This window comes from Nannobrachium achirus (genome assembly GCF_963921795.1).
Source record: "Nannobrachium achirus genome assembly, chromosome: 1".
NCBI lineage: Eukaryota > Metazoa > Chordata > Actinopteri > Myctophiformes > Myctophidae > Nannobrachium > Nannobrachium achirus.
The window spans coordinates 50,536,152-50,547,703 of NC_137810.1; the positions used below are offsets into that span (position 1 = coordinate 50,536,152).

General features: G+C 35.9%; 1 protein-coding gene across 1 annotated transcript; it reads right to left on the reverse strand.

The window, feature by feature from the left end:
• Positions 1-1,008: 1,008 nt before the first annotated feature.
• LOC308288631 (uncharacterized protein) lies at positions 1,009-10,079 on the reverse strand (the record flags this gene model as incomplete). Its single annotated transcript, XM_080730102.1, has 15 exons — positions 1,009-1,146; positions 1,291-1,350; positions 1,464-1,571; positions 3,536-3,628; positions 3,732-3,842; positions 3,925-4,041; positions 4,177-4,239; positions 5,027-5,097; positions 6,627-6,694; positions 6,791-6,975; positions 8,160-8,218; positions 8,327-8,400; positions 8,524-8,591; positions 8,730-8,894; positions 9,957-10,079. The coding sequence occupies 15 exons, from the start codon at positions 10,077-10,079 to the stop codon at positions 1,009-1,011; spliced, it is 1,503 nt and encodes a 500-aa protein (XP_080586228.1).
• Positions 10,080-11,552: the final 1,473 nt, after the last annotated feature.

Consider the following 11,552-nt stretch of genomic DNA (forward strand, 5'->3'; position numbering starts at 1 on the left):
CAATTCCTGTCAACATTATACTTGTGTTTGCATTGGGATTATCAATGTTTATGTTCCATAGCTTTAATCAGAGATGTCAAATACCACAACCTCTTTACAACACTGAGGAAACTAAGGATTTAAATACTAGCTAAAATGAGCACTTAAACTTTAAGCAGATGTTATTGTAGCATCACACGCTTGTCATTATTGGAGGACTGTATTATGGCCATCGAGTATGACAATCGACCAACCACCACCAAAGAACAATCTCAATTCCACCTTGAGTTCCTTAGTGAAGAAGAATCCTATGGTGAATAGGTGATGAAATTACATGTTTTGAGACTTACTACATGTATCATGGATGTATTAAAAGCTTCACTGGCATCGACTATTAGCTAGCTAACCAATCGAGTGTCTTCTCTTTTCAGTAATGTCATGGAAGATGAACCTGGAAAATCATTTAACCTTTTAACTTTACAGGTTAATAATGGCTGAGAATAAAGTGAGATTACAATATTTTAATATAGGCCACAAATAAATCTTAACAGACTGAATTCAAATCTAATGTAAATTATGAATCCATAAGTGACAAATATAGCAAAGAATAGTTTCAAACAATGTGAAACCTGAACTATATCAAACGGTAAAGAAGAAGGAATGCAACAGCACTGAGCACACATTTGGTAATACAAGGTAAATTGGTAGCAACTAGGCAACAGTCAATTAATTAATCTAAAAGAACTCCATAAAACATGTAACTGATGATTTAGTGTCTACAACCCTAAAATCTCCACACCATATACAGTACGAACTTCTATACGTACAGTATAAATAAACTCTGTTTATTTTTTATCACTTAAATTTCTATTCAACGAGAAACAAAGCACACTCAGACATGAACACAAGCAAAACCCACTAAACCCCACTAAAAACAAAACACACAACTAGGTAACACTAAGGAACGTATGTAGAGAGATTTACTAACTCAGTTGAAAACAGCCATGTCTTAAAAGATTACACAAACACCTATGAAAAGAGTTTTTCTGCGCTCTTCTTCTTCTTTCTGTCAGCTGTCCCAGTGACCGCAGTCCAGCCTGCATCTCTCATCCTTTTCATTGCAGCCAGCTTCAGGGAGTTTCCTGGTGACTTATGGACGGCAGGGCTCTGAATTGAAAAACACAAACATTTACCCTTTTGTAATGGAAATAGGAATGTGTAGCTATGAGTCGCAATACATGCCAGTGGCTAATTTACAATTATGGGTAGGCATATGACAATTGATAATAACAAAAAAAAAGAAAACACTACCTTCTTGAAGAAGTCTTGTTTGCATTGTGGAACAAATAACTTTGGCTCAGGTGCAAAGGTCTATAATGGAGAGCAAAAGGCAATCTTAAAAACACACCAATAAAAGAGGGCACAGACATTAAACTGGATGCAAACCTGTTAAAATACATACAAATAATACTCTATTTCTTTACCAGGGTATCGTGTTCAGAGGCAGAGCTGTCAGACTTGGGGTCAAGCTCCAGGAGGCTCTTCCATGATGCAGATTTCTCAGCTGATGGGGGTGTTCTTATTCTGTAGGACTGCAAAGTAATTCACAGATACCTCTCAGAAAACAAAATATCACCTTCAATGTTAAACGAATTTTTAGAAATCTCACTTTGGAGGCACTTTGCTGATATTACACATTGGAATGTGTTGACTTGTTTTGTAGAGTATAACATACTGTAGCATGGCAGAATGTTTTTAAGTACACACACACATCCATCTTCTTTCTCACACATTCACCCACTTGCTCCAATGACACAGAAACCTCCTAAAAGCTATGCTCACATGCTGTTAAACTCCACACTAACTAAACATTTTCTGATTTCTAAAATCTGTAAATTGTCGCTTTAATTATTGGCAGATTTTACCTTGATTTTTGGAGTCGTACCACTCTTGCTAGTGGTGCTCCAAGATGGTGTTTTGATAGCTGCATTCTGAAGTTCATTTGACATATAAGAGACATAAGAGAGAGACAATGTTAAATTAAACAACAGTATTATCAATCATGTTATGCAGTTAGACGGAGGACTTATAATATCACACAAACTGTAAAAGGTTTTACCATGTTTTTGGGTGTATCTCCATCCATTGTTGTGGGGCCCTGAGAAGGAGTCTTTCTAGCTTCACTGGCACTTTCCTGTGACACAGAAGATTCACAATGCGAGTCAATGTACTATCCCTCTATCTATCTTATAATATTATGATGATTATTTATCTCATTTGACAATACAGTAGGATACAGGTTATGGCCAGGGGATCTCAAAACTCATAGTCACAAACTAATGCAAATCAAAAGGAGTAGAGCTAATTGGAGCTTGGAGCGTCCACTTGTTATTCCATTATTATTTGAGCTATTATTGGGCACACATGTATTTCATGTGAAACAAAGGGTGACATTACAAGGTACTAAATAGACAAAATCATTTGCTAGATGGAGTTCAAAAAGGCTAATTGGACCTCCTGGTTGCTGTAGGGTATGTGTATTTCACACACAATCCCAAATTACTGTATGCTTTGTGAGTTTATATATTAATTTATATATTCATTTGGGTAACAGTCAACACATTATTCTTACCTTGTCCTTTGATACGGTTCCAACCCAGTTAGTCGGGTCCCCAAGTGGGGTTCTGACAATGCCGATCTCAGAATTCTTCAAAATAAAGCCATAATTTCAAGTTAAAATATTTTTCAAACAAGTTACCAGTACAGAACTTAACTTTTAAATTGTTCAACCGTTCGAGTATTCACAGCCATGTCCTGCTTAAAAACTAATCTCCATCCCAAATGATGGAGAAATGACACCATTTTCCATTTTTTGTTCTTTTACCCTACTCTGTAAAGCACTTTGTGACTATGTCTGGAAATGTGCTATATAAATAAATTCCTTATTTATCATTATCTCTCATACACAGAACAGAGCAAACTTACATTCACCTTTGGAGTTGCAGCATGTATTTGCCCTTTTCTCTGGGAGGGAGTTTTCACCTTTGTCCCTTGTCTCTTGATAGAAGGTTCCTGTGAAGTCTGTGAACATCATGCTTTGTTTAAACAACTAACATTTTGTAAAAATGATGAGTGGGTAATGTGCAGTAGAAATAAGAATAATGTTAGGACTAGGGGGGTTGTATTTGCTGATAATATTACGTGTACCTGTTTGGACTTTGCATCCAATTGTTCACGTATTTTCAGTGATGACATTTCGAGTTGATTTAACTGATTTTGCAGTTTTTCCTAAAATGTATTGGAGAAATGCGTAAATCAAACATAAATATGAATGAATTAGAAAGGTCTAAAAATTATATTGCACTTATGGTTATACTAATAACCAAAATTACCTTCTCTGCCATCTCTTTCTTCAGCTTTGTATTCAGACAATCATTTTTGGACTTAATTTGTGAAAGCTCTAACTCCTGAACAACAAAAATAAATAACAAATCAGTGTTGGCATACAGCGTTGGTCATGACGCTTGGTAAATCCATTTTTCTTTCATCGTCATACCAGTGATGTTCTACTGGCAACACTCTCCATCTCCTTTCTCTTCTTTTCCTCAAGCTCTGCATCCTTCTCTTCAACCATTCGGTCATACTGACTCTAATAACAAAACACAATTAATACTCATACAGTATTGTTTGATGAAAATTGACAACCATGCTACACAAGACAAAGTTACGATGGCCTATACTGATAAACAGACCTTGTGTTTTTCCATCAGTGCAACCATATCAGCTATCTTGTTCTGACACTTGAGTTCAGTGTCCTCCTTATTTTTAAAGGCTTCTGTGGCTGCAAGTCTGAGGTTTTGAACCTAAACAAGCAGAATATGTGTTATTTTCTTTTTCTATACAATAGAAACTATCAAAACCATAAAACTACAGTTCGAGAACAACCTCGTTCTGAAGCTCCTCTGCAAAGGACGATTTGGATGAGAGATCTTCAACCAATTTTTGTCGTTCTTCCTCATTCAGGCTTTTAAGATGAATGGTCTCTTCTTTTAGATTGTTGATCTATAATTATAAGAAAAGACCATTTAATGTCTTTGTGATTAGTTGAGAAAAATCAGCATTTACATTACATTGTGGGAAGAGAGGAAGGTTTAGCGATGTATGTACAGTACTATCATCACAGAGAAGCTACAGTACCTCATCTTCAAGGTGACTAGATTTTGCAATCTCTTTTGCCACTTGCTTCTTAAGCATTTTATTCTGAAAACAAACATGATGACGGTTAAATAAATGAACCAACAATCAAGTATCTGAATGTATTTTCATATCAACTACAAACCTCTTTGTGGCATTCCTCATATTCCTTGGATTTAGCCTCAAATTTGGTCTTGAAGATGGAAAGCTGAAAGTCAAAGTATTTTGATTATTCCTGAAAAACAGTCCAATAATAATATTAAAAGCTACAGTAGCTAAGTACAACTCCAAACTGTCTCACCTTTGACTCTACTGCTTTGATCTGTTTTTCTTTTTTTGTGTGCTCCTTTCGCAAATCTTCACACTAGAAATTGAAATGAAAAAGATATCACCAATGCTGACAGACCTTCCATGGATTTCTTTGTTTCTTGAGATAGTAATAATCATATCGTCAGTGTCGGGTTGAAATCTCCTCCTATAGGGGGCTTGTTCCAAAACCCACAGACATACTTTCAATGTTTTGGACATAGATAGCCGATCTACATATTTGACACGCTGTGTGTGAGCTTGTAGGTCAACTATTTTTGTTGATATGGAGTTACAAGGTTTCTGCCCTGCAGTGCCGATGCATTTGTTTAAGGACAGTTGAAAATTATTCTTACATTTTCTTTGGTGTTCCTTTGCAAGTTCTCCGTTTCTTGACACTGTTCCTCAATTTTGGTGTTCAGTGAGATGACATCCTCTCTATTGAATGAAACAACTTAAAATTACAACAGTATTCAATGTCTCTACATAATAAGACAGAATACATAATGCCAGCTAATTACATTTTGGGTAAAGCTTACAAACTAACCGTAAACAGTGGTTCTCCTCTTCCAGTCTTTTCATTTCCTTGGTGAGGTTCATACCCTTTTCCTCGCTCGTCTGATCGGTTAAATGAGTTTATATTTTGTTATTAAATTTACATTTTGTCAAAACAAATACATTAAGAACTATAGACAGTAGGTATAAGTGATGATACACAGCCATATTGAATTTGTTTACACACTTTCAGCTTAGCCTCAAGTGTCTTTACTTCAGATGATCCACTCTCAAACTGCTCCTGAATGGTATCCCTCTCAAGTTGCAGTTCATTAAATCCCGATAATAGTTCTTCATACTTTGCCCTGGATAAACAACACATTACATAAATATTCAATTAACATATAATAATGAAATGTATCAAATGTTAGACTGTATATGTACAGTATATACTGTACTCACTCATGTAGCATTATGTCGCTCTTCAGCTGTTTCATCTCAAGCATGGTGGCTTCATTTCTCTTCAGTTCAACAGATAACCTGCCATCCATTTCCTGTAGTTTTATCTGCAAGTAGGAAACATACCAAGAACTTTAGGTGGTAACAGCTCTAGAAAATGTTTTGTAAAAGCTTGGAACTGACATATTTAATTGGCAGCAATCACAAAAAGAACTTCTGTGAAATAAATTGAGCACTATAATGCTATGATTCGCATAGTACGACAAGCAGGTTGTTTATCGTGCTTGGTGACTGAACGGCCCTTAACGCTAAACATATGACAGGGCATCAGCTTGTTCAATATAAGATTATTTAATTGATGATTGATTGATTGAATACTATATTAGTCATTAATGTAAACAGCATATAGTGGACATTTTGGATACTACTTTGCATGGAAATGTAATGCCAATTTTAACTAGTAATCACTAAATGTCATCAGCAATCGGAATCACTCATAGCACTGCCTATGCAAGGTTGCCAACATCCAGGGAATAATTGAAGAGTACACATATTGTACATACTTCTTGTCTACAACAAGTAATTTAAGTATGGAGAGAATTTTGTTAAATGTGGTCAAACCAAACCTCAGTCATGTTATTCTTCTCCTTTAAATCACTGTGTGCGTTTTCCACCTCCTCACAAGCCTTCTCCAGCTGAATTTTCTCAGCAGACAACATTACAACTTTATTCTGTGTGGCAAGAAAAATCATTATTGGTATTGAATTACACATTAAACAGAAATGTAATAATGATAATTATTATTATTATTCATTCTGAGATGATGTGTCCATTTGCATTACCTGGATAAGCTCGGCTTTTTCATTTTTCCTTGAAAGCTCGGCTTTGAGTTCTTCTATTTTGATCTCAATAACTTCAATCTTCTCCATCAGAGATGCAATGGATTTCGTTTTTGTGATCTAAAAACAATTTAATTTAGTCTTCAGCCAACTAACACATATGGGAAATGCTGTAGGGGCTAACCACACAAGCAAATCTTTACCAGTTCATCCTCAACGATTTTGATCTGCCCATTTTTCTGTTCACATTGTACCAGGATCCTTTCTATTGGATAACAAAAAAATATGTTTTTTTCTTTCCATTGGTAGAGAATATATATGGAAAATCAACACATTTCACTAAATCCGACATACCCAGAGCTATAGTTTTATTTTCTAGCTCCTTGCCGATTGCTGTGAGTTGAACCTCAAGCTCCATGGCCCTTGAAATAACAACAAAAATTATATCTAATTAATACTGTTAATCCTTTACACAAGCATAACATATATTGACAAATGTCTGTGCAGTACAATCATACCTTTCTTTTTCAAATGTTAGTGAGTTCTGTAACTCCTGAGCTGTCGCTTGAATCTCAATCAGCTTCTCTTCTAGTTGATCTTTGACTTTGTTGAGATCCATCAAGCTGGAGTCTTTTTTGAAAATAATATCAGCAGATTCCTCTTTGTTCTGTTCCAGTGCTCTGGCAATAGCAATCTGATTTTCCTTTTGAAAAAGACCAACGTTAGTGCACAGTGTGCCATACAACTTATTTGTAATTCAGTGTTAAAGACATATAACATGACTTACCTCTGTTTCTTTAACAAGCTGTTCTGCATGGTTTAGTTTTAGAAGAAGCGAGTCGTGTTCCTTTTTTGAACATTGCAGAAGTTCATAGTGTTGGTCTGTAAAGGTTAGTAAATGATATTTAATATGATCCACCATAATGTTCTAGTGTTTTAGTAGTTTGGTTTTATGCTTACAAGTTAGTAGTCTAAAGTAGACAATAACTGAAATACAGTATAGTATTATAGCACTCTCTAGTGGCCACCATTTATTTCATGATACTGTTGTATTTTTATTTTAACCACTTGAACCCTAGAAACTCTATTCTGGTCATGTCATAATAGGTGAACATTTGGGAAAAAGAGGCCAACATTCTGCAAAAAGAGTCGATCTACAAGATCACAAAGCGTTGCATTACATCAATCAGTATATAGGGTTTAAGTGGTTAATAGTAAGTCATTATCTTGAAATATCAATCTTACTTGCAGACTCTTGCAGTTGTTTGCAACTCTCCTTGGTGTCATGAAGTTTAACCGAGACTTGTTGGAGTTCAGTCTCCTTATCCTTCAACTTAATTTGAAGTGCTGCAGCCTGTGAATACACTCCCCGTTATTTAACTAGTCTCATTATTCACTGGTCATAGGCACTGCTAAAATGATCTTCCCTCCTTCTATTTACTAACCTCTTCATGCTTCATGTTATATTCTTCCTCAAAATTATCCTTCAGGACTTCAACTTGCAGTAGAGCCTCTTTAACTGAAAAATACCACAATAATTTGTAAAAGAAACTTCACTACATATTACTTTCTTTGACATGACAATCAATGCAATTTCCATGGACATATACATTTCTATTCTATTTTCAATTAATATGCATTTGATTTTCATGAATGTAAGTCTTCACGTTTCCATGGTTACCAGAGTGAGGGAAAGCCTGCAAAGCATTCACTAAATAAAGTACCTTTCTGCATTTGATGTTGATCAGCTTCTGCTTGAACACGAAGGTCCTCAAATGCAACAGTCATTCTCTATAGGACCAGTTTTATTATTACAACTTTCTATTCCATTGTTTATATGTATTTGCGGTCACCTATGTCTGGTTTTAGTATACTAGAAATGTTTACCTGAATATTCTCGTCATTTTGAAGAAAGAGATTGTGAGTTTCCTCTCTTTCAGATTCAACTAAAATAGCAAGAAATGTAAAATGTAAATGTGTAATTATTTTTAAAAGAATGAAGAAAAATCAGTTGCTTGGCATATTAAATTATATATATGGCATATTTGACTTACATAAATGTATACTGTCAGCCGAATGTTCAAAGGTATCCTTCAGTATGTTACACAAGTTTCGTGTAACATTATTCCTGCATAGAAAATCAAGACCATAAAAACCAAGTATTTAAAGTTCAAGGTTAAGTTGAATGAGCTTGTAAACATAGATTTTTCTTTTAAACAAAAAATTGAAAAACTAAATTTTGAAAATATACTTGTTCCTCAAATCCTCGTTTTCGTTGATCTGTTCCTCCAACTTTATGCTGAGACTTTCACTTCCAAACTGTACATTTCAGAAAGAGCAACATAATACAGCAATGCAGTTGAAGGGATGAACTAAAAAATGTATGACTTTTCCCTTAATTATCCATTGATATATTAAAAATAATAAAAGGCATGCCATATTATTTAATGCACAGACCTGTAATTCATGAATAGCTTTTCGCTGGTTTTCAATCGTTCTTTTGTTTTCTTGCAGTCTCCTCTCTTTTTGCATGGTCTCAGCATCAACCTTGACTTTCCAAGACTTTATTTTCTCAAATTCTTCAAATAACTTGGAATACAGCTGTGCAGGGTTGCCATTATCCTGGGGAATATTCGCAATTACCAGTAGGATCATGAACAAACAAATTGGAGGATACAGTTGTTGTAATGGCCTAGTGCATACTTTTTTCACATTTCTTACCACATCTTTTTCCATAGCTGGAACAACTCTCATCTTGGGAACATCTTTTAAAGAAAAACACAGAATAAATCATGGCATTTTATTTATTTATTAATCAGTATTTAATTTTTTGATTAAATGTTGTGTAATGCCAAATAAAAGATACAGTACCTGTTCTAGTAGGTTTAGTTGGCAACGCCATGCTTGTATTGGTAAGCAGACTCTGGGAAGAAGCACGCTCTTTGTCAAGACATTTACTGTAGCTCTAGAGGGAAAACATATTAGCAATTAGCATTAATGATTTACCTTCATAGACAAATACTCCTCTGATAACTGATTTGGCTAACCTTGCTGTTACATTCATTTACAGTACATCATTAATAATATATGGATGTATTAAACCCTTCAGGAGAACATGCCTGCTGCAATGTTTGCTTGAACCCTCCACAGTCATCCACAGGTTCCTGGGGTTTACATCTATTGTAGCTCTGGAGAAAACATGGGGGTCAGTGGCATAATAATCCACGTGGGGGTCCTCGAAAAAGGCTGAGAAGAATCTATGTATTAAACCTTTGGTTCTCAAAGTTGGGTCCCACGACCCCCTGGGGTCCTTGAGGGAGTTCCAGGGGGTCCCCAGCTAAATGATAGGAACCAAATGGACCAGTTTCCATTTGTACACTCTCAGTTAAATTAACATTGATTTACAATATAAATTAGGGTCCCAGACTGAGATAGATCTGCCATTAAATGGGGGACAGTAGCCTAATGTATCAAACTGGAGGTCCTTGAAATTAAAATGGTTGAGAATCACTGCTAGAGCCATAAAATGGCAAGCCTGGCATATCTTTTCAAATGGGGGTCCGCAGGCTAATACGTGTCAATATGACATGAAAAAGTTCGAGAACCACTGGCCTGATCCACATGGGGATCCTTAAATTAAAAAAGGCTGAGAACCACTGTACTAAACTGTCCAGGAGAACTTGCCTGCTGCATTCTGTGTTTGAATCCTCCACAGTCATCCACAGGTTCCTGGGGTTTAACTGCGTGTCCTGAGCTCAACCTGGGAGGCATCAACAGAGCGAAGCTGAATGCCCTGTCCTTCTCCATCCTGATAACATGACAATACACACAACATGGCAGTGGTGTAAAGTAACTAAGTACTCAAGTACTGTACTTGAGTACAGTTTTGAGGTAGTTGTACTTTACTAGAGTATTTCCAATTTACTTTTACTTCATCTCGGATCCTAATACTGTACCTTTACTCCACTACAATTATTTGAAAACTTTAGTTACCAGTTTTTTAGGTAGTTGTACTTTACTTGAGTATTTCCAATTTCCAATAGTTTTACTTTTACTCCACTACATCAATTATCTTTTGAATACCAGACTTTACTTGTGAAAGAGTATTTCTACATTGCAGTATTGATACGTTTACATATTTGAGTAGACTATAGGCCTACTTTTTACACCATTGGTATTTTTTACTGCGTAGTAGGCCACACAGTGTCGCTTGCCAAAGAGAATAGATATAGGTCTAAATCATGGCTCTTATACTTACACTCTCCCTGTTGAACAATCACTAAATTCAAATTGTAAAGCTTTCTAGTTCAATTAAACTGACATACTCGATTGAATCCAAACATTTAGGCTATTAAACGTACACAAGTGACGGCTAGCTTTGGCCCGGGCAGCTAGCTACTGTACGTATTAAAAAAATCAACTGTCAAATGATGTTTATCAATAACTTTGTGACATGACAAAACAACAACGAAATAGCTAACCTTTACCGAAATTCAACGACGTTGAAAGGACATTATGTTCAGAAAAGTGGAATATAACTTCAAAACTATCGCTAAATTAAAGTTATGTATGGTTATTAATGCTAGTTTGAGGGTTTTAATCGGATGGACGGGCGGACTGCCAACAAGTCAGCTGCAGTGCAGGGATCCCAGATGATTACCGGATGCTCGCGCCGGGCGAGGGTGTCGCGCGTGCCCCAAAACAACAGATTTACAAGCTACCAATGAGTCGCGCCGCCACACGTTGGTAGTTTGTAGATCTGTTTTTTTTTTTTGTTTGTTTTCTTCTTTTTGCGAGCGGCACCGTCCTACTACGCAGTTGTACTCAAATCCTACCTGGCTGCAACAATGCATTCAGCTACTTTGCTTATTTGAAATACGGAATTTGACATAGTCTAATACATTTGAAAATGAAAAATGATTCAACTTTACAAACAAAAACTGAAAACTGGCCTGACAATATAGGCCTAGGCCTACGCAATTATCAGCAAGCTACCTTATTTAAGCTTCCTAATAATACCAATGCACTTTAAAACATGCATTCGTCAAAATAATGTTTGGTAAATAGTATTATTACCCTTCAATAAAATTATTATATACAGTAATTAGGCAGATAGGAGGATTAACTGTTCTGTTAATAGCCTAGTTGGCACACTGCCAGCTCATGTCAACAGATAATTAAGTTATTTATAATTTGTTGGGGTTGATTTAGGGCTGGATTTTGTCAACACCTGTGACCTGTAATTAGGCAAATATATCAAATAGCTACTACGCTACCTTA